Genomic DNA, 21,534 nt, shown 5'->3' with positions numbered 1-21,534 from the left:
ACTTCTGGACTTCCTGAGAAAATGTTGCAAATTCCCAGATATTCCGTGTCTGTAACTGACATTTCTTTTTAGATCATTTTCTGGTCATTTTAGGCCTTTATTTGTATAGGACAGCTGAAGATATGAAGGGGGAGAGAGAGAGGGGGGCATGACATGCAGCAAAGGCGCCACAGGTCGGAGTCGAACCGGCGGCCACTGCATCGAGGAGTAAACCCCTATATATGGACGCACGCTCTACCAAGTGAGCTCCCCGGGCGCCCTGGAACTGAAATTTCTACATCCTATGATACTCTGAAAATGCCATGACCAACAGGAACCCTATAGACACACACTCAAGACCCCACACACACACACACACACACACACACACACACACACACACAGCAAATATGAACACTGCAGACAATCGCAGACAAACAGTTGAGTCAGTGACAGGCAGATGCAGACAGACAGAAGTTAGTGAGGAGAGGAGCAGCCGACAGGCAGGACATGAATCAGCAGGGAAGTCAAGACCAGGAATTATTCCACTGAAGCACATTGTAGCGAGCCGAGACGAGACAGACAACTGGCACCGAGTTGACCACACGTCTCGAGTGTGCCGTGTAGTTTGTATGATGCTGATGTGAATGCAAATATATTACATGTAATCAGGGCCAAGTGTCAGCTTGCATCCCTGGCTCTGCAAAGTCACACTTACATTACGCTGAGTGACGATAGGCTACACAATAACTAATTGGTGAAGCACAATTCTGTTATAGTAATAAACAGACTTAGTTCCAAAAAGGTTGCATAGAGGTTCTTTTAAATGTATATATGAAAGTAGCATGGATTCAACAGACGTGATGTACAAAAGGTATACTGTTTAATGTAATGTCGAGTAAAATGTCAGCTTCTTTGCAGAACAGAGGGAAAATGGTCAAGTTAGATTTATTCACATTAGCAAAATTGTCTCATATTAATGGGAGGAAATAACACACATTCTTCATCAGTGGTGATCAAAACTGTCTTAGGATCAAGTATACAATCTGTTATAAATAGTGATACAGAAAGAAACCCAAACGCCAAGTCAATCCAAAGGCCCTGCATTTATGATGGTCCTTTTAATCTATTAGAAATAGTTCAAAAGGACATACATTTTGGTCATCATGACATGTAGAACATTAGTCAGGTATCTGCTGAGACATGTTTTGGTAAGAATATGAGAACCCCTCTGACCGTACGGTCAAGTCAACAAATCTGGGACTTGAGTCCACAACTATGGCAACACGGTTCTCTACTGACAGACTGTGTGACATATCCATTCATTCATTTCTTTCCACAAACCATCACTGACCTGTTCAAGAGACAGCCACATTCTACTAAGTAACAGGAATGTTGTTACTGGATGATGTTTTCCTTTACATACTGTATATTTATGAATCTTCATACATACATATATTACATGACGTCAGCCTGCAGTAGTAGGACAACAGATGTGGAAAAAAAAAAAAAAAGAGAAAAAGCCCGGTCTCGGGAGACAACACAGGGGTCGTAAACATCAAACAAAAGCTAGGGGCACAGGCTGGGCACCAAAATACAACAAACCACGTTCCAGCCAATCACTGACAAGATGGTTGGGGGAGGGGGGGTTGCATTTGTTGTATTTTGGTGCCTATCCTGTGCCCCTAGTGTTTGTTTGACGTTTACGACCCCTGTGTTGTCTCCCGAGACCGGGCTTTTTCACGGTGTGTTCAGGGGGCAGGCAGCTAGCGGATCAAGGACAGATGCCTACAATCTGAAACAAAAATGAAATCGCCCTGAAACCATGCAGGAACTCATACAGCACCTTTAAAGCCTTGCACACAGGTGTTTTCAGTTATTCTGATTAGACCTCTTCTCTGGTTAAAGTTTGAAGGGTGGAGCTACTGCTTTCTGAGATCGCTCCATATACTATACAACGTGTTTAATAAACACTCCAGAAAAGCGGTTTATTTCCTCAAAGTCGGTGAAAACACCTGAGTGAGTGGACCGTGGTTGCGTAAGGGCTCCAAAGATTGAGTCTATGATTTTGATAAAGTAGCTCCTCCACATCCCAACATTTCTTCCTGGCTCACTGTTGATATTTTTGAACATTAACAGTGACATCTTTGGACTGGGAGGTTTATACAGTGCTTTGTTTCACACCTTTAAAAGGGGATTCTAATTTGACCCCCAACAAGTCGCCCCGACCCACCTTCTCAGCCGGCTCTCCTGGCTTACGGTTTCCCTCCCTGCCGCGGAGGCTCTTGGCCGAGATGGCGCTCTCCGAGGTCTGCATGATGAGCTGGGTGGCCAGGAACTGCTGGACGTGCTCCAGGACATCGCGCTGCATCTCCAGCGCCATGTGGTACACGTCGTGGTCCGACGAGTTGTACATGACGGCGTTCTGGAACATCAGCATGATGTCGCGCTGGAACTCGGCCGTTGTACGGATCACGCCGGACTCAATGTTCTTCTTAATGGCCGACAGGTCCATGGGTCTGGAGCAGGAAGGATGATGGGAGCAACAAGGGAGAGGGAGAGATGTGTTTATTTAACTGTTTCACCGTTATTTACTATTACTGTTATTTACACACTATTACACTGGTTAACAAAGATTCATTCCTATTGGCTGCAAAGGAGAATTTTGGTGCGGCATGAATGCACTAAATGCACTTCAGATGTGCACGTACGATGTAATTCGACTAAAAAAATTCAGAATTGACTTTGTCATTGTAAGTATATACAACGAAATTAAAAGTGCTACTCTATGGTGCAAACATAAAAACAAACACACATTCAACTAAGAACATCAGATCAGAGAATGTGACGATGGTGAAAAGATTAAAACTAGAGTAAGTAGTAAAATAGTGAAATAATTTGGTAAAATAATTTATTAGCATTGCACATTATGTAAAGTGCAGGTGCATAGCAGCATAAGTGGATGAAAGTGCTAATTGTTTTTTCTTACTTATTGTGCAAAAAAGCAAGTGAGTGTGTGTGTTCTTACCTGTGTACGATGCTGTGGTAACCAGGCGCGATGTCATCTGACACTGGCTGCAGGAAGACACTGGCATACCTGAATCATTTCAACATGAATTCATGAAACATCACTAAAATAAAACAGATTGATTAAATACTATCATGTTGGAATGTAACATTTATAGAAAAAGTCTCTCTGCTAGTCGATACCATGCAACAGCTCATTACAATCAGGACAATTGTGTGACAACCTTAAAAACAGAGGCTCTAAAAAACTTTGACTGCGAGATATTGCTAAAGCATTTTGGCCAACAAAGACTTTGATTCGTTGTTGAGGTTGAGGCACTCCAAGAAGCTCCACCTGTGATTGGCTGCGGCTCTCCACACCAGCATGATGGCTTTCTTCCAGATCTTCTGGGCCTGCACTGCCTCCTGGTCCTCCCCACACGTAGATCTGATGCACACAGAGAGGAAGTGAAGACAGAGCGGGAATGAAAAAGAGGATTGTGACGTGCACAGTGAATGGAAAACAAGAAGCAGAAGAGAAATCACAAGTTGCAGAGAGGCAAGTAGAGATAACTAACACACTGTTAGAATTTGTATGTCAGCAGCCAAAAAGTGCTTAGCTCAGAGAAATGGAGCCCTAATCTGATTCAGAGGCCATGACATGAATACTCATGACACATGCCAGCGAAGCTTTATCTAGTTTTAAAGCAGCATTTCTCCTAAAATGTTTTGTTGTGGTAAGGACTAGGGGTGCAGGAAGACGCTGGCATTATTCAATCATCCACGAACCATCCATCTTAAAGAAATTAATCATCTTTAAGATGCGCCTTTATTTTGAAATTCCCACTTTATATTTATTGATTTTATTAAAAAGAGTAGTTTGCGGGCGCACATATAGAGGTTTACTCCTCGACGCAGCGGCCGGGGGTTCGACTCCGACCTGCGGCTGTTTGCTGCATGTCATTCCCCCCCCTCTCTCCCCTTTCATGTCTTCAGCTGTCCTGTCAAAATAAAGGCCTAAAATGCCCAAAAAAATAACAGTAGTTTGTTTTTAATTCAAATGTCTGGAAGAGCTTAGTTGTGAAATCATATTTTAGTTGCTTTTCGTAAATATATATAAATGTAATTGATTGTGTTAAAAAGGCTTATGTATCGCCTCGTATCAGTCACAGGCCTCTGAATTGAATTCAATCAAAATCGTATCGTGGAAGACTTTGTGATATCAGTATTATATTGTATCGTTGTCCAAAGAATCAATATAATATTGTGTGGTGATAAAAGGTGTGATTTACAGCCCTGGTAAGGACAGGGGTTAGCTTAGGACATGGCCCTGGATTCACACAAGCCACTTTACCACTACATATCACCCAGTAGATAAAAATGGTTATGACACAATCGTCACAGTGCTTTCTGCAACCATGAACACATGTGGACACCTACAGCTGGGAAGAGGAGGCCGGGCTGCTGGCCAGTGAATCGGCTGTGTAGCGCTGGGAGGGCGGACCGTAACCGTCCTCGCTCTCGCTGGCTGCCCGCTCCACCTCCGACAGATAGGGACCCTCCCCCTCCCCACACTCCTCTTTCAGCTCCATCCCTTCTTCTGGGTCGCCCTCACTCCCCGCCTCCTCCTCCTTCACCTCCTGGATTCAAGAACACACACATTAAGTGAAATGACTGTTTCTACAGAGGCTATGCATGTGTGTACGTGTGCATAAATCTGTTACCTTGGACTCTTTCCCGGAAACAGAGCTGTCCTCAGAGTCTGTGGGACAGAAATGAGAAGGGGATTATAAATATATAAGCATGATTTGTGTGTGTGTGTGTGTACATACACCACCCACCTAGGCAGGGCGGGTTGGGCTCCGGCTGGCTCCATTCCTCTCCTTCACTCTTGACCGTCGCATCTGTGGCCTCCTTCCCCGCCGGCCCCTCCTCCGTGACCTCACTTCCTGGTGCACCGTCGTCGGAGGTGACATCACTTCCGGTCGCCTCGGGTCCCTCACAGTTTCCCTTGAGCCGTTGTTCTCTTTTAATTTCCGGTTGATTCTGGGTCTCCATGCTGGGAGGAATCAAGGCTGACATCGCGGCCACATCCCGAGGCTCCTGTGTGGGATCCGAGTCTTGGAGCGTGGGTGCTGGGTCTGAAACCTTCAGCTCCTGGGTCTCCCAGGGGCCGGGGAGGGTGTGTCCTTCTGACACTGCCTCTTCACACAGAGAGAGAGCTGCTTCCACCGCTGCTGCATCTAAGGCCTCCACTGAGTCATCGACCTGGGAAGGAGGAGGGAAGGACAGAGACAAGAAGACAGAAAAGTTGGTGAAGTTGATGATCTTATTGATTCAGGAAATGTTGTCTATGTTACATAATGATGCACTGGGAATTGGCCACAACAGGTCAAACATTTGATTTTTTGTGATGCACAAAACAAAAAAAGTACATGATAAGACATATAAGATAAGAAATATTGATCCAGTAAATTGCATACCTCTCTACATCATGAACAAAAGGAAAAAAACACCCCAAGCCTCCAAAAAGGGAGTAATCATTAAACAAATGAGCAGTGGTGGAATGAAACTAAGTACATTTACTCAAGTACTGTACTTAAGTACAAATTTGAGGTACTTGTACTTTACTTGAGTCTTTTCTTTTCATGCCACTTTCTACTTCGCTACATTTCAGAGAGAAATATTGTACTTTTAACTCCACTACATTCATCTGACAGCTTTAGTTACTAGTTACTTTACAAATTAGGACTTTTGCACACAAAACACAAATAAGATATTTTATTATAAATTAAACTACCCAACAATATAAAAGGCCTACAAGTCCAGCTGAAAGATTAGCCGATTGAACACAGGACTGATTCCAGTTTCTAAAATGTGAGGATTTTTCTGCATTGAGTATTTTACTTTTAATACTTTAACTACATTTTCCTGATGATACTTACATACTTTTACTTAAGTAACATTTTCAGTGCAGGACTTTTACTTGTAACAGAGTATTTTTACAGTGTGGTATTAGTACTTTTACTTAAGTAAAAGGATCTGAATACTTCTTCCACTACTGCAAGTAAGTATTAAAAAAACAGCAAATTTCTCTCTTTGGTATCCAGTCTAAAATTACAAAGTCTGGTGCTTAAATGTGTTTCACTCTTGCAATGTTGTCATGAATCCATTAGGCCTCCTGCACACTGGCTGCGTGGCGAGAGCGGGGTGTTTCTGTTGCGTGTCAGTTGCGTGGCGGCTGCGTGGCGTTTTCTACGTCTTTTCACACCAGAAACGTGTCTGACGCGGCGCTGCTGCTGATAGCCTTGTCTGTACACATGGATGTTTCCCATAAACATAAACATATACTGATTTGATTACAGCAAAGACAACACAGTATTGACGGCAACATAGGCTACAGAATATTTCATTCTGTATTGACATTTGCAATATTTGAAAATCGATAATTATTATTATTTATTTATTTATTTTTAAATTACATTTATATCTGCATTTATCAGAGACTTTCAAACATCAAAATGTCATTTATTAAATGTATTCGTGTCAAAATGACATATAAACATCTTTTCCTATTCTATTTTGCCTGGAAACGCTTCCAACACGCTTGCGTGTCACGTGAAAAATAGGCGTCGGTCCTATTTCTAGCATGCACGCGTTTTCGGCGCGGTTCGAGTCGCGCCTGAGATGTGCGTGTCTAGTAGGCAGTGTGCAAGCTCTAACCTGTTAACATGGGAGCCAAAATAAAAACGGACACGCCACGCAGCTGACACGCTCACGCCACACAGCCAGTGTGCAGGAGGCCTTACTCTTCCACAAACTGCTGCAGTAATATGTTTTCTGTCTAACATATTCCCCAATTAACATAAATAAAAAAGCCAACCAACTCTGATCCTGGTCATGTTTGCCTCTTTAATGGTGAATGATACAAACTGACGTGGCGCCTTTGATAAATAAGCACAGTATGTACCTTCTCCTCTATGATGGCGATGATGTCTCCTACTGTCTCCAGGTCCAATTCGTTTCCCATGTAAACAAGGTCCTCCACCAACCCCGTCTCCTCGCCGAGCTCTACCTTCACTGCAGCTTCACCCTCTGCACACACACACACACACGTACGCACACACAAAATGAATGCATGTGGCAAGGAAACACACTTGTGCACTGAGCTACAAAAGGCCGGCTCCTTCCTGTGAGTCGGGTAAGGTACTCGTTGTAGGAAACAACAAGTGTGTGTATTTGTGTGCATGCAACAACAGTTATGCAAAGTGATTTTACCTGCGATGACCTCATGACCAGGTGGTAAGGCAGTGGCTGCGGTGGCTGTCTGTACTCCATTGGTGAGGCTTCCAGTAGAGTCTCCCTCCCCAACCTGACATCAATCAATACAAGAATAACACAAAAGTGAGGTTTTAATCTAGTACTGCTATGATTTTGATAAACTTATACAGTTCAAAATAATATTCATTAACATTAGAATAGAGAATATTAGAATGTTGCAGTAAGATCTGCTGTCTGTGAATCATTGCTGCTTTAAGGCTCTGACACACCAACCAGACGACCGACCGTCGGCAGAAAAGAGACTGACAGTCGGACTGATCAGTCTCCCCGAGTTGGCTCTCACCAGGCGGGGGCTGGCCGAGATGAGGTTGCCTTTCTTCAGCAGTTCTGACAGGAGGGGTGAGGGCGGCGGCGTGGCCTTCTGGGTGAGGATCCTCTTCTGTGGCGAATCATCTACTAGAGCGGCCAGGCCCCCATCTTTGGGCCCTGGGCCTGGAGCATCCGTCGCTGGTAGAAACACTCCGACCCCCTGGGCCTGGCAGAGGCAGCAAACAGTCAGTGAGAGTGGTTGGCACAGTTGAGCTGCAACATCTCACCTAGTTCCTTCCAGGAGCTGAGACTGCCAAAAACACCATCACGTGAGGTGATCTTTTTCCGTTGTCTCATAATGAGACAAAATAAACTAGTCGGAGATACATATAAAGCACTTTTGTGGAGTCTAGAGTGCTGATTTCAATCTCAAGATATTGTAAACAGACACTACCAAGACTTTCATTTGACCAGAGATGTTGGTGTTGAATTACAGTTTATGTGACAGCCACCAAATCTACTACAGTGAAGCCTGAATTATACTTCTGTGCGGTACCTGTACAGCAACAGTGAGTACTAATATGTTCTGTGAAATGATTTCAAGATAAACAAAAGGTAAACCCCTTAAAACCCTTACTAAACACATTTTTATTCTTGTGGTATCTCATCACTGCTAAATGAGTATACAGACCAAACGCTGTTCTACACAAGCATGTTCTTACAACTGAGTGGGTGGTGGTGTCATCGGAGGCAACGCCTCCTGTATCCATGGACTGTGTGGAGACCGAAGAGTCAGCCTGAGAGTCCATGGTGGGGGGGCTGGCACCCATGGGAGAGCGTACAGTTACACTGGGCAGACGCTTGGGTGTGTTTTTCATCGCCTGACGAGCTGTGATGGACGGTGAAGATGAGAGGGGGCGAATAAGAGAGAGACTTAATCAATCAATCTGTTTTTGTTCATGGAATCAGAAAAAAAACAGCACAGAATTTAGGAGAAAGACATCTAGTGAAAGTGCACAAGTCAACCCAAGCACATAAGAGAAAGAAGTGTCTTAATAAGTCCCTTACAAGTAACACGTAATACAAAAAATATTCCAAGAAGAGGGCAGATTTGTTGCATAAAAGCCCTCACTGGAACATAAATGTAAAGTACAATTTCACAAATGTTACATATAGGATGTTGTTATTCATTAAGACTATGAGCAATGTGTACATTAGTGTTTTCTTTGTTCTTAACAATGTCATAAACCTGTACAACACTGCAAATTACTATGATGTTTATGAAATGTTTATCTTGGCAAAATAGCAGACATTCTCTTTGTAAAGCTCTCGCACCTTGAAAAGCGGCAGATTGACAGAAACCTAGTGAAATGTATTATGTTATTTATGATGCAATTTCAAAATCTCTATCACAGCATGCCAGCTTGTGTGGGGGTATGACAAATGGAAACACCTATCAAAGAGAGAAGTAGGAATTTCACATTAAACACCCACACGATCCAAGATATTTAGATTTTTTGCAGAGAAATGACAGCGCTCACCAGGGGGCCTTCCCAGTGTGCACACGGAGCCTACCTTGGTACGCTGTTTCTGTGGCTCTCCTCTTCTGTTCCGCTTCCTCCTCAGCCTGCTTCTTCTTTCTGAGGTTGGAAAAAGCACACAGTTTAACAACCTGAGAAGATGGTATATAGGGTGGTGGTATAAGGGCAAAAAGGAAAGGGGATGGATTGTGGCTGAAAGGTTTGAATTGCAGAAGCAGCTGGGTGAACCCTCTCCCATACGTTGTAATGATAACTGCTGGGCGTTACTGAGCAATCAGCTGCTCCAGGGTGGTTGCTCACTGGCCGACAGAGACTAAAAGGCTGTTTTATGCTTCTGCGTCAACTCCACGCCGTCGCTCCTACGGCGTCGTGACCCTTTCGGAGTTCTGCGTCGGGGTTGCTTCGCATCGCGGTGCATTTCACCGCCATAACGCTAGGGGGTGATAAGTCTGAGGTCATTTGCGAGGTGTCTGCCAGCCAGTTTATGTTATGTTAGCAAGCTAACTTTAGCACAACTGCCCACAAAGTAGTGCTTGCTGGCGAAGTGCTAATTTCAAAACGTTACTGACATATAGACACTTTACAAACGGATAACCCCGTCGCTGGAACCAAAATATGTCTGAGTTTATTTGCAGAGCTGATGTCTCGAAATGGCTGCTCGAAACACCGACTATCAACACACAGGACCAGTTGACCAATCACAGTCCTTGCAGTCTGCGTCGCCTTGACGCGAAGTTACACATTTTTGGAGGTGCACGTTGAGCTACGGCGGAGGGCTCGCGGCGATGCAGAGAGGTCTGCGGGGGTACGCCGTCGATTCAACACAGAAGCATAAATCAGCCTTAAGGCTGTGTCCAAAAAAAACGCTGCGTGGCGTTTTCTATGTCTGTACACACATGTATGTTTACCATTGATAAAATTAAATATCATGTTAAACATAAATATATACTGATTTGATTACAGCGAAGACAACGTCGGCAGTATTGACGGCAAAATAGGCTACAGAATATTTGGTTCTGTATTGACAGGTGCAATATTAGAAAATATATATATTTTTTTTAATTACATTTATATCTGCATTTATGTCAAAACCTAGATACTTTCAAACATCAACATGTCATTTATTAATATGTATTTGTGTCAAAATGACATATAAACATATTTTCCTATTCTATTTTGCCTGGAAACGCTTCCAACACGCTTGTGTGTCGCGTGAAAAATAGGCGTCGGTCCTATTTCTAGCATGCACGCGTTTTCGGCACGGCGTGAGACGTGCGTGTCTCGCAGGCAGTGTGCAAGCTCTAACTTGTTACCATGGGAGCCGAAATAAAAACGGACACGCCACGCAGCTGACACACTCACGCCACGCAGCCAGTCTGTCTGTCACCGGCCTTAGACACTCAGTAGTTTACTCTATAGTGAGCAGTAAATGAAGATTTCTGTCATCGATTCATCGTCTTTGTGTGTCATCACTGACAGGTGATGAGTCACACACAGTGATTTTTGCATCCATAAAATGCAACGCTGTTGTTAGTAAACGGCTTCTATACAATGGACACTACTTTTTGGTTCCATTGTGGAGTTTTGGAGGTAACTATGATATACAGTACCAGTCAAAAGTTTGGACACGCTTTTCCATTCAAGTTAATAAGAAAGCGTGTCCAAACTTTGGACTGGTACTGTTTATACACATGTACGCGCTCAGAATTCAGACACCAAATAAAAACGGCACAGGGTAAATATAGTGCGCTATACTATTAAATAAGAAGTGATTTCAGACTTTGGCCTGAGGATTTACTAGACAACGACTAAAATGTACCACGTGTAGCATATTCACATACTATAGCAGCATTAAGCCCACCTACAGCTAAGGATGATGGGAAGTTAGGATCATTTTCATTGCGGAAATCTTGTCATGAACTAAATGTTGTACACGTTTACATTTTGACAAGATGGTGGTGTTCAATCAAAATTCAGGAGATCAGGATCACCAAAGTTGTTAAAATCCAACTGGAATTAAATTGCACTTTGTGTTATTATTTTTTGCTACAGCATACAGTACATATCTGCTCAGTAAATGATGCGTTAGTATCAAACACAAGAACTGATAGGACTCCTACAGTGTGATCTCTGCCCACAGCTCCTTCAGCTGGGAGTCCATGTGACCCGTCTGGATCAGATCCACCTCCTTCTTCAACTTCCTGTCAGGACAGAAAGCACAGGGGGATTACCGGTCATGCCTCGCGGTCAAACGTCTTTTAAGTGATCTTCTTTTTAAGGGTCTATGTACCTGTACTGCTCCTGTGTGTCTCGCAGCAGTTTTTTCAGTTCCTCTATCCTCTCAGTGGTTAGCCTACGAACGATGACATCTTCGATGGTTTCGACCACCTCGCCCTTCTCACCGCGCTTACGCCTGCCGCATAGGAGGGCACAAACACTTTAAGTCAACTCACAAGTATGTTACCCGCGTCAAACAAAGTGACGACACATTATTATTATTATTATTCTGCACACAGGCGCGTGTCTACGTCTGTATAATACTGACTTTGGTGCTTCCGTGGCCTCCAGCAGCTCAGAGTATTGTGAGGCACAGTGCTGAGAAACGGAGAGAATATTTGTTATCCTGAGGCCCATTTTGCAGAGCTCAGCGGAGTTATCTGCTCAAAAGACAACTGGAGAAAATGTTATGGAGGTTTGTAGCTTTCTCACCTTCTGTGAGAACCAGTCAGGTGGACGGCCCGGCTCTGAGAAAGGCTTGATGGCTCTACTTACAGACACCCTGGAAAACAGAGAGAAATTCAGAGAGAAATGCATTTGGTAACAGAAGAAACGCATTCAAGTTAGGAATAAATTCAGATGCGTAAAAGTGAAGTCCAGGGTATTGTGAAAAAGCATTGGAACGGTTCATTAAAAATATAAACTGCTTTGTAGTATTATGCCTCAACAGCTGTCAAAATAAATCTTATTTCAATTATTTTTTGAAAGGGAACAGCTGGTACAATAAAAAAAAAAAAAAAAAAAAAACAGGTTGATACTGGTCTTCTCATACAAACTGCTTATTGATTGTCAAGGGCATGTACCACCACTGAATAAGATCCTATCGGTCACCATTCAGACACCATACATTGCCCAAGTCTGACCTCTAGTGGTGAGAATTAAGACAGATTTAACAGGACATACTACTGTAGTATTTTTGCACCATGCCCTAAAAATTGGATACATAACTAAATAAAGATAATGTATGTGAGCTAATATGTTAAATTTTAAAGAGAAAAACGTTCAGTTTGCCAATTACATGAAATAAATCAAGTGTGAATCGATAGGTTGATGCTCTTTTCTTGTTAAAGGGCAACTATGCAGTTTTTTATAGCTTAATTTACCTTAACTAAACAGCTTCGGAGTCATTGGAATGGTTATATGAATTTTTTTTTGGGTTGAATGGTGGTCGTCTCGCTCCCCCCTAGCACCTGTGAGCGGAAAAAAACCACCCTTGCAACTTTCGACCAGCGAGTCGCCGGCCTCAGCGTCATGAAGTATGGCGTGATATCAGGTCTCACCATGTAACGAACTGCTTCACGGCACTGCACAGATACAGGAACCCAGCTAGCTATAAGAACAAGGTAGCGATGGAGTTTCTCACACTATCGTCATGGCTGAGCCGGCAAAAAAGAAGCAGAAAGCTAGGAAAGCACTGTCGGAGGAACAGAGAAAGAGGAAACGGCAGACTGACCAAGCGAGGAGTCAGCAGTTTTATCTATTCTAAAGCTGTAGGGGGAGAAACCTGCCAGCAAAAAGCGAGAAAACAGCGAAGAAATGGCCAAAACTGCATAGCGCTCCTTTAATGAAGATCACAGTTGTTGAAGGGTTGGTTGAGAGGTCAAAGATACTTGACTGGACTGATTTGATTTGTTTGCAGTAAAAAGCATATTTTTTTTAATATACTTTGATTTTATATTTAGATACTTTTTTTTTTAAATATGGAGATAGTATACTCTTGGGTGACTTTCTATGTGTGAAATGTATGAATGCAGAAATCTGATAAACTGTGTCGGCCCCCTTTTATAAATAACAAAAACAGTTGAGTAAAGCGTAGAGTAGGTTTTCTTCTTACCAGTTTTGGTCGCCACTCCTCATAACAGAGGAGGCCAGGCACAGTTTCTCCCTGACTGACCAGGGCTCTGTTGGCCCTACATTCAGTATCTTGTGTTCTGTGAATAAAGTACAAAATACAGTGAAATCATAACATGTCCAGGTATTCTTGGCAGCGGGACATTTCTAAGAATTGTTTTCCACTGAAAATTAGGCCCTATGGTCCCACAGTTCCCACATTTCTAAGATTATTTTCCAAAATTAGGCCCTATGTTCCCACATTTCTAAGATTATTTTCCAAAATTAGGCCCTATGTTCCCACACTTACTTTTTCATAAATTTGTATCAGATTTTATCTGTTACCCAACATTCATCCCGGGCGTTGTGTTTTAACCCTAAAAAAAATTTGTGGGAGGATAGGGCTTAAATTGAAGGGAAATGTAGGAACACAAGACATTTTGAAAATGTCCTAGAAATGTGGGAACATAGGGTTGTCGGAACATAGGGCTTAATTTTAAGAAAAATCTTAGAAATGTGGGAACATAGGGCTGACCCCTTGGCAGCCTCTGGCTTGTAACTAGCTAATTAAATGCCTTATTTCAGGGCACAAACAATGAACAATTAAAGTCCACACATGATAACCGCAAACCTTAATCCTAGAATAATACATTTGGCCCATTTTGCAAAAAAACAGAGGTTTTTGCTAGACAGACATCGTACTGAGTTACAGTGTCTTCTGTCAGAGCAGATAAATAAATCGGTCTTTTATGTCAAATTCTACGTTAACTAGCTAGCTAACGGTCATCAGGATGAGTCTGTTTGGTTTTTTGTCAGGCAGAGTAACGTTAATTTGTCACTCACGGTCCTGTCCCTATAAAACTCAAATAAACCATACGAACTGAGATGTATTAATGATGTAAACGTAATGAATATGACGTCCACCCGCAGCCGCGCACCTTATGGTTTTATTGTTATTATCATCAGAGTTAGCTAGCTACTGTTACCTAGCTAGCTAGATTGTTTACTAACGTTAGCTTGTGTCGTTTTTTTAGATGATGCTTCTCAGACTTATTGTAGCACTTCGCATGTTTCTTTCAAGTGCTGGGGCTTAAACTAATATGTTGCATATTAATATAGTATAAAAAATAGTTATAAGCCATGGTCCTGCAGACAATAACATACACTAGCTAAGCGTTTGGTAATATTTAAACAGTAGCGTTAGCTTAGCAATGTTGATTAGGGGGACACATTCACGAGACACACACAGCTACACGGTGTACATTTTATCAAGCAACGACGCTAGACGGCTAGAGTGCAACCGTTAATGTAATACATCCATGGGTACAACCAAAGTAAATTAACCGCAATGTTTGGAGTTTGTTTACGTTACTGTTAGTTTTGCTATAAATCACGAACAAAATCGAGAAAGAGTTTGGAAATATTACTCACTGCCGATACCGCTCGCCATTTCTTTTGTGATAAGGCCGCGTACACAACTTCCGCCGGACAGGGTTTAGTGGTACACACAGATGTTACGGTGAAAAAGGAAAAAATGTTTAGGCTACGTTTGACAAACTACAGCTGCAGTCAGTAGAGCGTTAAACTAAATATATAAGGGTTCTGTTTGGTCCCGAATTTAGTTTCGAAAAAGCAGACATTTTTCCATTTTCAATTCCAGTCAGGCATTAAAGCTATATTTTAATACTTGTAAAAGGTTAATAGGAGGTCCTTCTGTATTTATGTTGTGATTGTTATAGCTGCTGTGTCTTCCCTCTGTGTTAACACCAGGGGCCATCCTAAGATCAGACCTTTAGGGGGGCTCAGCCCCTAATGAGAATGTGACACAGATACAGTGCATTGCAAAAGTGTTAACTCCCCCTGCTAAATCACTAATTTCACTGAATAACCAACCCGTTCTCACTCCGAACTCGTAAAATAAGGACGTTTGGACAGTGGCTGTCAGCGTCTGATGCAACGAAAAAGGCGTCTTTCAGCGTGTTTGTGTAACGCACCGGGGAGAGCAGCAGTTAGATAGGATTTAGCGAGTAGTATGTAAGGGCTAATTTCTGCATAAGGATGTTGGTTGGGGGGGTGGATGGGTCAAACACAGGACTTTCACTCAGGAGAGCGGGGTTCACGTCCCGCTTGTCACGCTTGCTATAGTTGTCTTTTTCTTTCCTCCTGCGTGTCACAGAACCGTACGCCCACCCACGACCCTTTCCTAAACATAACTGCGTCAAAAGGGACGGCAATTGTCTCGACCAAGCGCGTTTACTTAAAGCGCTAAAGGAGACTTTTAGGGTCAATAAGAACGACAAAGACACCTGACCAAGCGTCCATATTTTACGAGATGAGTGTGAGAATGTGTTGGAATAACAACGAATGTATTTATTATTGCAACAGTATAACATAAATGCAAAATATTAAACATATGAAAAAACTACGAAAGTCCCTTTATGAACTACCAGAATCAAATGAAATGATAATGAGGTGTAAACAATAAATAAATAGAAAATAAAACTTTCCTTGACTGGGTTACAGGTGCATAGCATTGACGACCGCGACACAGGATATTAAACCTGTTTCTTTCAACCTGTAGTTGTTTGTCCTCTGTCACTGACAGACAAGTTCACACACTCTAACTTGAAGCACTAAAATTGATTAAATAAGATTTTTTTTAAGTATTATAATTTTTAGAGGTGCTGAGATGAAATTTAAGGGGGCTTGAGCTCCCCTAAAAAGGGTCTAAAATCGCCACTGGTTAACATAACTGCGTCAAAAGGGACGGCGTCAAAAGGGACGACATGTAAACCAGAAATGTCAAAGCAGACAGCAGAGGCTTGTTGTGTCTTGCAAGAAAACCAATTGTGAGTTGGTCTGCTGTCAGGATTGTAGAAATACAGAGGTCGTGAGTGGAAGTTTTGATTTATTGAATTATTTTCCACATTTTCTTTAGGCAAGGCAAGGCAGCTTTATTTGTATAGCACATTTCAGCAACAGGGCAATTCAAAGTGCTTTACATGAAAACAGATTAAAAAATGTAAAACAGATAAAATACGAGAATAAAAGTTACAGTGCAGTATAAGAAATGAAACATTGAAGAGCAATTAAAACAGTTAAATATATAAAGCAGATAAAATAGGAATTTCTCTTTATATGCTTATATAGATTGTCATATAGTGTCAACAATGCAACTTCAGTATAAGAAATGAACAGTTATTTAAAGAAAGGCAACATCAAAAAGATAGGTCTTCAGCCTTGATTTAAAAGAACTGAGAGTTGCTGCGGACCTGCAGTTTTCTGGGAGTTTGTTCCAGATATGTGGAGCATAAAAACTGAACGCTGCTTCCCCATGTTTAGTTCTGACTCTGGGGACAACAAGCAGACCTGTCCCAGACGACCTGAGAGGTCTGGGTGGTTCATACTGTAGTAGCAGATCAGAAATGTATTTTGGCCCTAAACCGTTTAGTGATTTATAAACCAGCAAAAGTATTTTGAAATCAATTCTTTGAGGCACTGGAAGCCAGTGTAGAGACTTCAGTACTGGAGTGATGTGATCCACTTTCTTGGTCTTAGTGAGGACTCGAGCAGCAGTGTTCTGAATCAGCTGCAGCTGTCTGATTGATTTTTTAGGGAGACCTGTAAAGACACTGTTACAGTAGTCAAGTCTACTGAAGATAAAAGCATGGACAAGTTTTTCCAAGTCCTGCTGAGACATAAGTCCTTTAACCCTTGATATATTTTTAAGGTGGTAATAGGCTGACTTTGTAATTGTCTTAATGTGGCTGTTAAAATGCAGGTCTGAGTCCATGACTACACCAAGATTTCTGGCTTTGTCTGTTGTTTTTAACATTATCGTTTGAAGCTGAGTGCTGACTTTTAATCGTTCCTCTTTTGCTCCAAAAACAACCACCTCAGTTTTTTCTTCATTTAATTTAAGAAAGTTCTGGCACATCCAGTCATTAATTTGTTCAATGCACTTAGTCAGTTGTTGTATTGGACTATAGTCCCCTGGCGATAACGTTATATAAATTTGTGTGTCATCCGCATAACTATGGTAACTTATTTTATTATTTTCCATAATTTGAGCCAGTGGAAGCATGTAGATGTTAAACAGGAGAGGCCCCAGAACGGAGCCTTGGGGAACTCCGCACGTCATATTTGTATGCTCAGATGTATAATTCCCTATAGACACAAAGTAGTCCCTATTCTTTAAATAAGACTCAAACCACTTTAGTACTGAGCCAGAAATGCCAACCCAGTTTTCCAATCGGTCTAGTAATATGTCGTGGTCGACCGTATTAAATGCAGCACTGAGATCAAGTAATACTAAGACTGAAATTTTGCCACTATCTGTGTTTAAGTGGATGTCATTAAAGACTTTAACAAGAGCTGTCTCAGTGCTGTGGTGTGGTCGAAAACCCGACTGGAAGGCATCACAACTGTTGTTTAGTGACAAGAAAAGGTTGAGTTGTTGAGAAACCGTTTTTTCAATGATTTTACTTAAAAATGGAAGGTTTGATATCGGCCTATAGTTGCTCATTAGTGACGTGTCTAGATTGTTCTTTTTTAAGAGTGGCTTAATGACTGCAGTTTTCAGGGCCTGTGGGAAGATACCTGAGAGAAGAGACATGTTTACAATCTGTAGATCTGTAGCCAAACAATTTGCAACATTTTTGAAAAGGCCCGTTGGTAGAATATCAAGGCAGCAGGAGGAGGTTTTCAGATGTTGTATAATGTCCTCCAGGTTTTTACGGTTAATCATATGAAATTGGGTCATATTGGAATCTGTTTTGCCTGGACACTGTGACAACACATACCCTGTAGTCGATATGGAAGCACTGACTGTTTGTCTAATTTTCTGAATTTTGTCATATTTTTGCATATAACTAGACAAATTATATTTTCTAAAAATGTTATCTGCCTAAGCGATGGTCTTAAAATTGTTTCAAAGCCCTCTCTACACCGTCAGGAATATAATTCTGGTAGAGACATAAACATTTTTTTATTTAATGGGATTTTTTTTTTATTTCTTGTTTGTTTAAAACTCAAATTTAGAGGGTCCTGTATGGGATTATTTTTGTGTCTTTAATTCAAAGCAAAACTTCTCAAGTATCAAACAAAAAACACTAACTCAAGCAAAAAAAGTGTCACCTCAAAGGTAAAACTTAAAACTTGCAAACGAAACATTTGTGTAGTTGTAAACTATTGGTCTTTTATTTGTTTGATATTGTGTCCTTTTGTTTACAGTTCCCTCTGCTTCTTTCTCAATGATCAGTCTTTTGCTCTCTCCATCACGTTTGCAGTTCTGCTCCCAGCTTTCTCATTTGCGCTTCCAGGGTCCGTGTACTTCGTGGCCAACGGATTTTCGTTTTGAAAGGAAAAAAACAAAAACGAAAAACGGCCAGTTTCCCAATTACCATTAGTAAATAGGAAAACAAAAAACGGAAAACAACCCATTATTCGTTTTTTGTTTTGATATTAAAAATCGGAAAACGAAAAACAATCTCGTTATCCGATTGTCTTTGATGTATTTGTAGATGGAACTCGGAAATTAAAATGTGTGTATAAATCGTATTCCTTTTTCCGTACCGCCTGTAAAATCCGTTCTGTGCACTGCCTGATCAGTTCTACGCTTCCGCGAACACCGGCAAACTTCACAGCTCTATGCACGCATTGGCGTAAGGATGTTTGGACATTCCTGGTTACCGGAAGAAAACATTAGACAGTTACAGTCACAGTAGACCGTTATGATGGCAGAGATGAAGTTTACAAGGTGTTTGCTGGAGTTGCCTAAAGTATATGTTAATGATATACGGAGCGTCGTCTGGCCATCCAGTACAACACCATGTAGCAAATTAAATAAAGACTTCAAATTTTACGTTTCGTCATTTCTTTGCAACTTTGAAGGTAATTTGCTAACGCTAGCTAGCCTGAGCTAGAAGCCTTGCTTTGGTGTTATAAGTCATGACTCCGTCCTGCTTCAGGTTAACCATGTTTTAAATAAAGTTTAAGCATGTTTATACCTCTCACTTCATGTGTTTGTACTTTTATGAAAGTATCAGGTAAAAACAGGGCTACAAATGAGACCTCTGTGAGAGACCAGCTAACTCCTAGCAAACTATTATGTAGCTCAATGCTGGACATTTCACCCCTAATTCCGGTCACTTTACTGTATTTGTATTTGTTTAGTATTTGGTTTAGAAGCCTTTATTGGTGATTTTTACGGTACAAAGTCCTGCTACATACGTAAATAGCTAGCTATATGCTCCGCTATGTCGCGTTAGCATGCAGCTACAATAGTTAGCTATGAGTATGCTAACGTTAGATTGTAGTGGAACGAAGCAGCACTTTCTAACGTCAAAAATCACAGATAAAGGCTTCTGAACCAAACACTACACAATCGGACATGTTTCAGCAGGAATGTGACCCGGAATTGGGGAGGATTTAACAACATTGCCAGCTAAGATGACCGTTAGCATGTAGCTACTATAGTGTTTACTGCCGTTAGCATGTAGCTACTATAGTGGTATACAGCAGTGGTGGCTGGGAGAGCTGTCATCCCATCTTCAAAAGGACACTTATGTACGTTTACACTTCATCGCATTAATAATAGACAGTCTATGGTTATTAGTCAAGACGAAGTATTAGGTAAAAACATTAACGTAAACAACACAACAACGATGTCGCTACACTGTTTTGGATCAGTGACAAGTTTCGAATGTTTGTAGCTATGACTATTGTATAATAAAGATTTAATAAAAAAAGATTTAATAAAAAAGTTGTAATGTTTGGTCGTAAAGTGTTGACACATGTTACTTATATACAGTCTATTTTTACAAATCGCACAGGGACTACGTAATCATCCGCATGCACAGAATGGATCTTACAGGTGGTACTGGCCAATAAATGCTATTGAAGGGCGGATCTTGGCGTGGTGGAAGTAACTTCCGGGTCACGAAAAAAATACCAATGCAAAATTAAGGAATGTTGTCGGTACACAATCCGTTCTGCCTGCACGATCCGTTCTGCACATGCGCAAAATGTTCGCGCATGCGCGGTTGTACGAGGATTTACGACACTGCACGATCTGTTCCACGCTTCCAGTCAACAGCCAAGCTAACGTTAGTTTAGCTAACAGCTAATTCGGCTAACCGCTAGCTGACAGCTAGATTCAGTCTAAAATAACGTCAACTCAACTGCCGTTAGCCTCCACAGGCAAGCTAACGTTAGTTTAGCTAACAGCTAATTTGGCTAACTGCTAGCTGAGACAGCATGTAATAACTTTAAAAGACCCTCAAAATAAAACTTGAAAATAAACGTTGACATATATAACAAACACCTAACATATATAACAGCTGTTACGCCAGTTCTACTTTACTTGTGCTCATTTAAAATACAATCACTCAATACTTGTCTTTATTGTTATTACTGTGAAGTCTTAATTTAGCTGTAGCCTGCTTTTCCCATTACGTTTGAGTTAACGTTATTTTAGACTGAATCTAGCTGTCAGCTAGCGGTTAGCCGAATTAGCTGTTAGCTAAACTAACGTTAGCTTCCCGGTGGAGGCTAGCCATAGGCTAGCGTGGAACAGATCGTGCAGGTCGTATGGATACGTAAAACAGTATTATCTTGCGCATGTGCAGAACGGATCGTGCAGGCAGAACGGATCGTGTACCGACAAATACGACTTATACACACGTATTTTAATTTCCGAGTTCCATCTACAAATACATCAAAGAAAATCGGATAACGAGATTGTTTTTCGTTTTCCGTTTTTTAATATCAAAACAAAAAACGAATAATGGGTTGTTTTCCGTTTTTTGTTTTCCTATTTACTAATGGTAATTGGGAAACAGGCCGTTTTTCGTTTTTGTTTTTTTCCTTTCAAAACGAAAATCCGTTGGCCACGAAGTACACGGACCTTCCAGAGTCTTTGTTTGCGATTCTGACACAAAGCTCTCGCGTGGGCGGGTCTTACAGGGGTGCGTCCCCATTGGCTAACGAGTTTGAGTGACAGCTCAGCCTCAGGTAAACTAACGTTAGAGACTCTGAGTCTGGTCTTGAGGACACACAAGCCGCTCCACAGCGGATTACTGCAAGATTAATTAAGTGTAAGTATTGATCATATATATATATATATATTGTCTGTGATCTACGTTGCAAGCATGGTTACTGGACGTTTGTTGTTTCGTTGTGTTAAGTTACTAGCTAGCTAGTAAAGCTGTTTAAGTTAGCATTTAACGTTAGCTAACTGCTAAAGTTATCTAAAACTTGTAGCCAGCGGCTACGTTACTGAGCTAATTTGCCATGGGAATCATGTAGCTAT

At 41.6% G+C, this 21,534-nt stretch overlaps 1 protein-coding gene across 3 annotated transcripts in view; it reads right to left on the bottom strand.

The window, feature by feature from the left end:
• Nucleotides 1–14,752, bottom strand: part of brd8 (bromodomain containing 8) — a 17,888-nt gene extending 3,136 nt beyond the window's left edge. For all 3 annotated transcript variants that reach the window (XM_031280149.2, XM_031280150.2, XM_036005543.1), the window contains exons 1-17: nucleotides 14,655–14,752; nucleotides 13,228–13,324; nucleotides 11,826–11,895; nucleotides 11,662–11,711; nucleotides 11,407–11,529; nucleotides 11,237–11,317; nucleotides 9,151–9,215; nucleotides 8,298–8,464; nucleotides 7,610–7,801; nucleotides 7,264–7,357; nucleotides 6,956–7,080; nucleotides 4,827–5,253; nucleotides 4,710–4,747; nucleotides 4,426–4,625; nucleotides 3,341–3,433; nucleotides 3,008–3,076; nucleotides 2,213–2,498 (exon numbers count right to left, since the gene is read on the bottom strand). In XM_031280149.2, the coding sequence (XP_031136009.1) occupies nucleotides 2,213–2,498; nucleotides 3,008–3,076; nucleotides 3,341–3,433; nucleotides 4,426–4,625; nucleotides 4,710–4,747; nucleotides 4,827–5,253; nucleotides 6,956–7,080; nucleotides 7,264–7,357; nucleotides 7,610–7,801; nucleotides 8,298–8,464; nucleotides 9,151–9,215; nucleotides 11,237–11,317; nucleotides 11,407–11,529; nucleotides 11,662–11,711; nucleotides 11,826–11,895; nucleotides 13,228–13,324; nucleotides 14,655–14,673 (2,196 nt within the window). In that variant the 5' untranslated portion in view covers nucleotides 14,674–14,752. The remainder of the gene's footprint in view (nucleotides 1–2,212; nucleotides 2,499–3,007; nucleotides 3,077–3,340; nucleotides 3,434–4,425; nucleotides 4,626–4,709; nucleotides 4,748–4,826; nucleotides 5,254–6,955; nucleotides 7,081–7,263; nucleotides 7,358–7,609; nucleotides 7,802–8,297; nucleotides 8,465–9,150; nucleotides 9,216–11,236; nucleotides 11,318–11,406; nucleotides 11,530–11,661; nucleotides 11,712–11,825; nucleotides 11,896–13,227; nucleotides 13,325–14,654) is intronic.
• Between the last annotated feature and the right edge of the window lie 6,782 nt (nucleotides 14,753–21,534).

This window comes from Sander lucioperca, chromosome 1, assembly GCF_008315115.2.
Source record: "Sander lucioperca isolate FBNREF2018 chromosome 1, SLUC_FBN_1.2, whole genome shotgun sequence".
Taxonomy (NCBI): domain Eukaryota; kingdom Metazoa; phylum Chordata; class Actinopteri; order Perciformes; family Percidae; genus Sander; species Sander lucioperca.
Note: the sequence above shows the minus strand (reverse complement) of the source record. Positions and strands in the feature narration are given on the sequence as shown.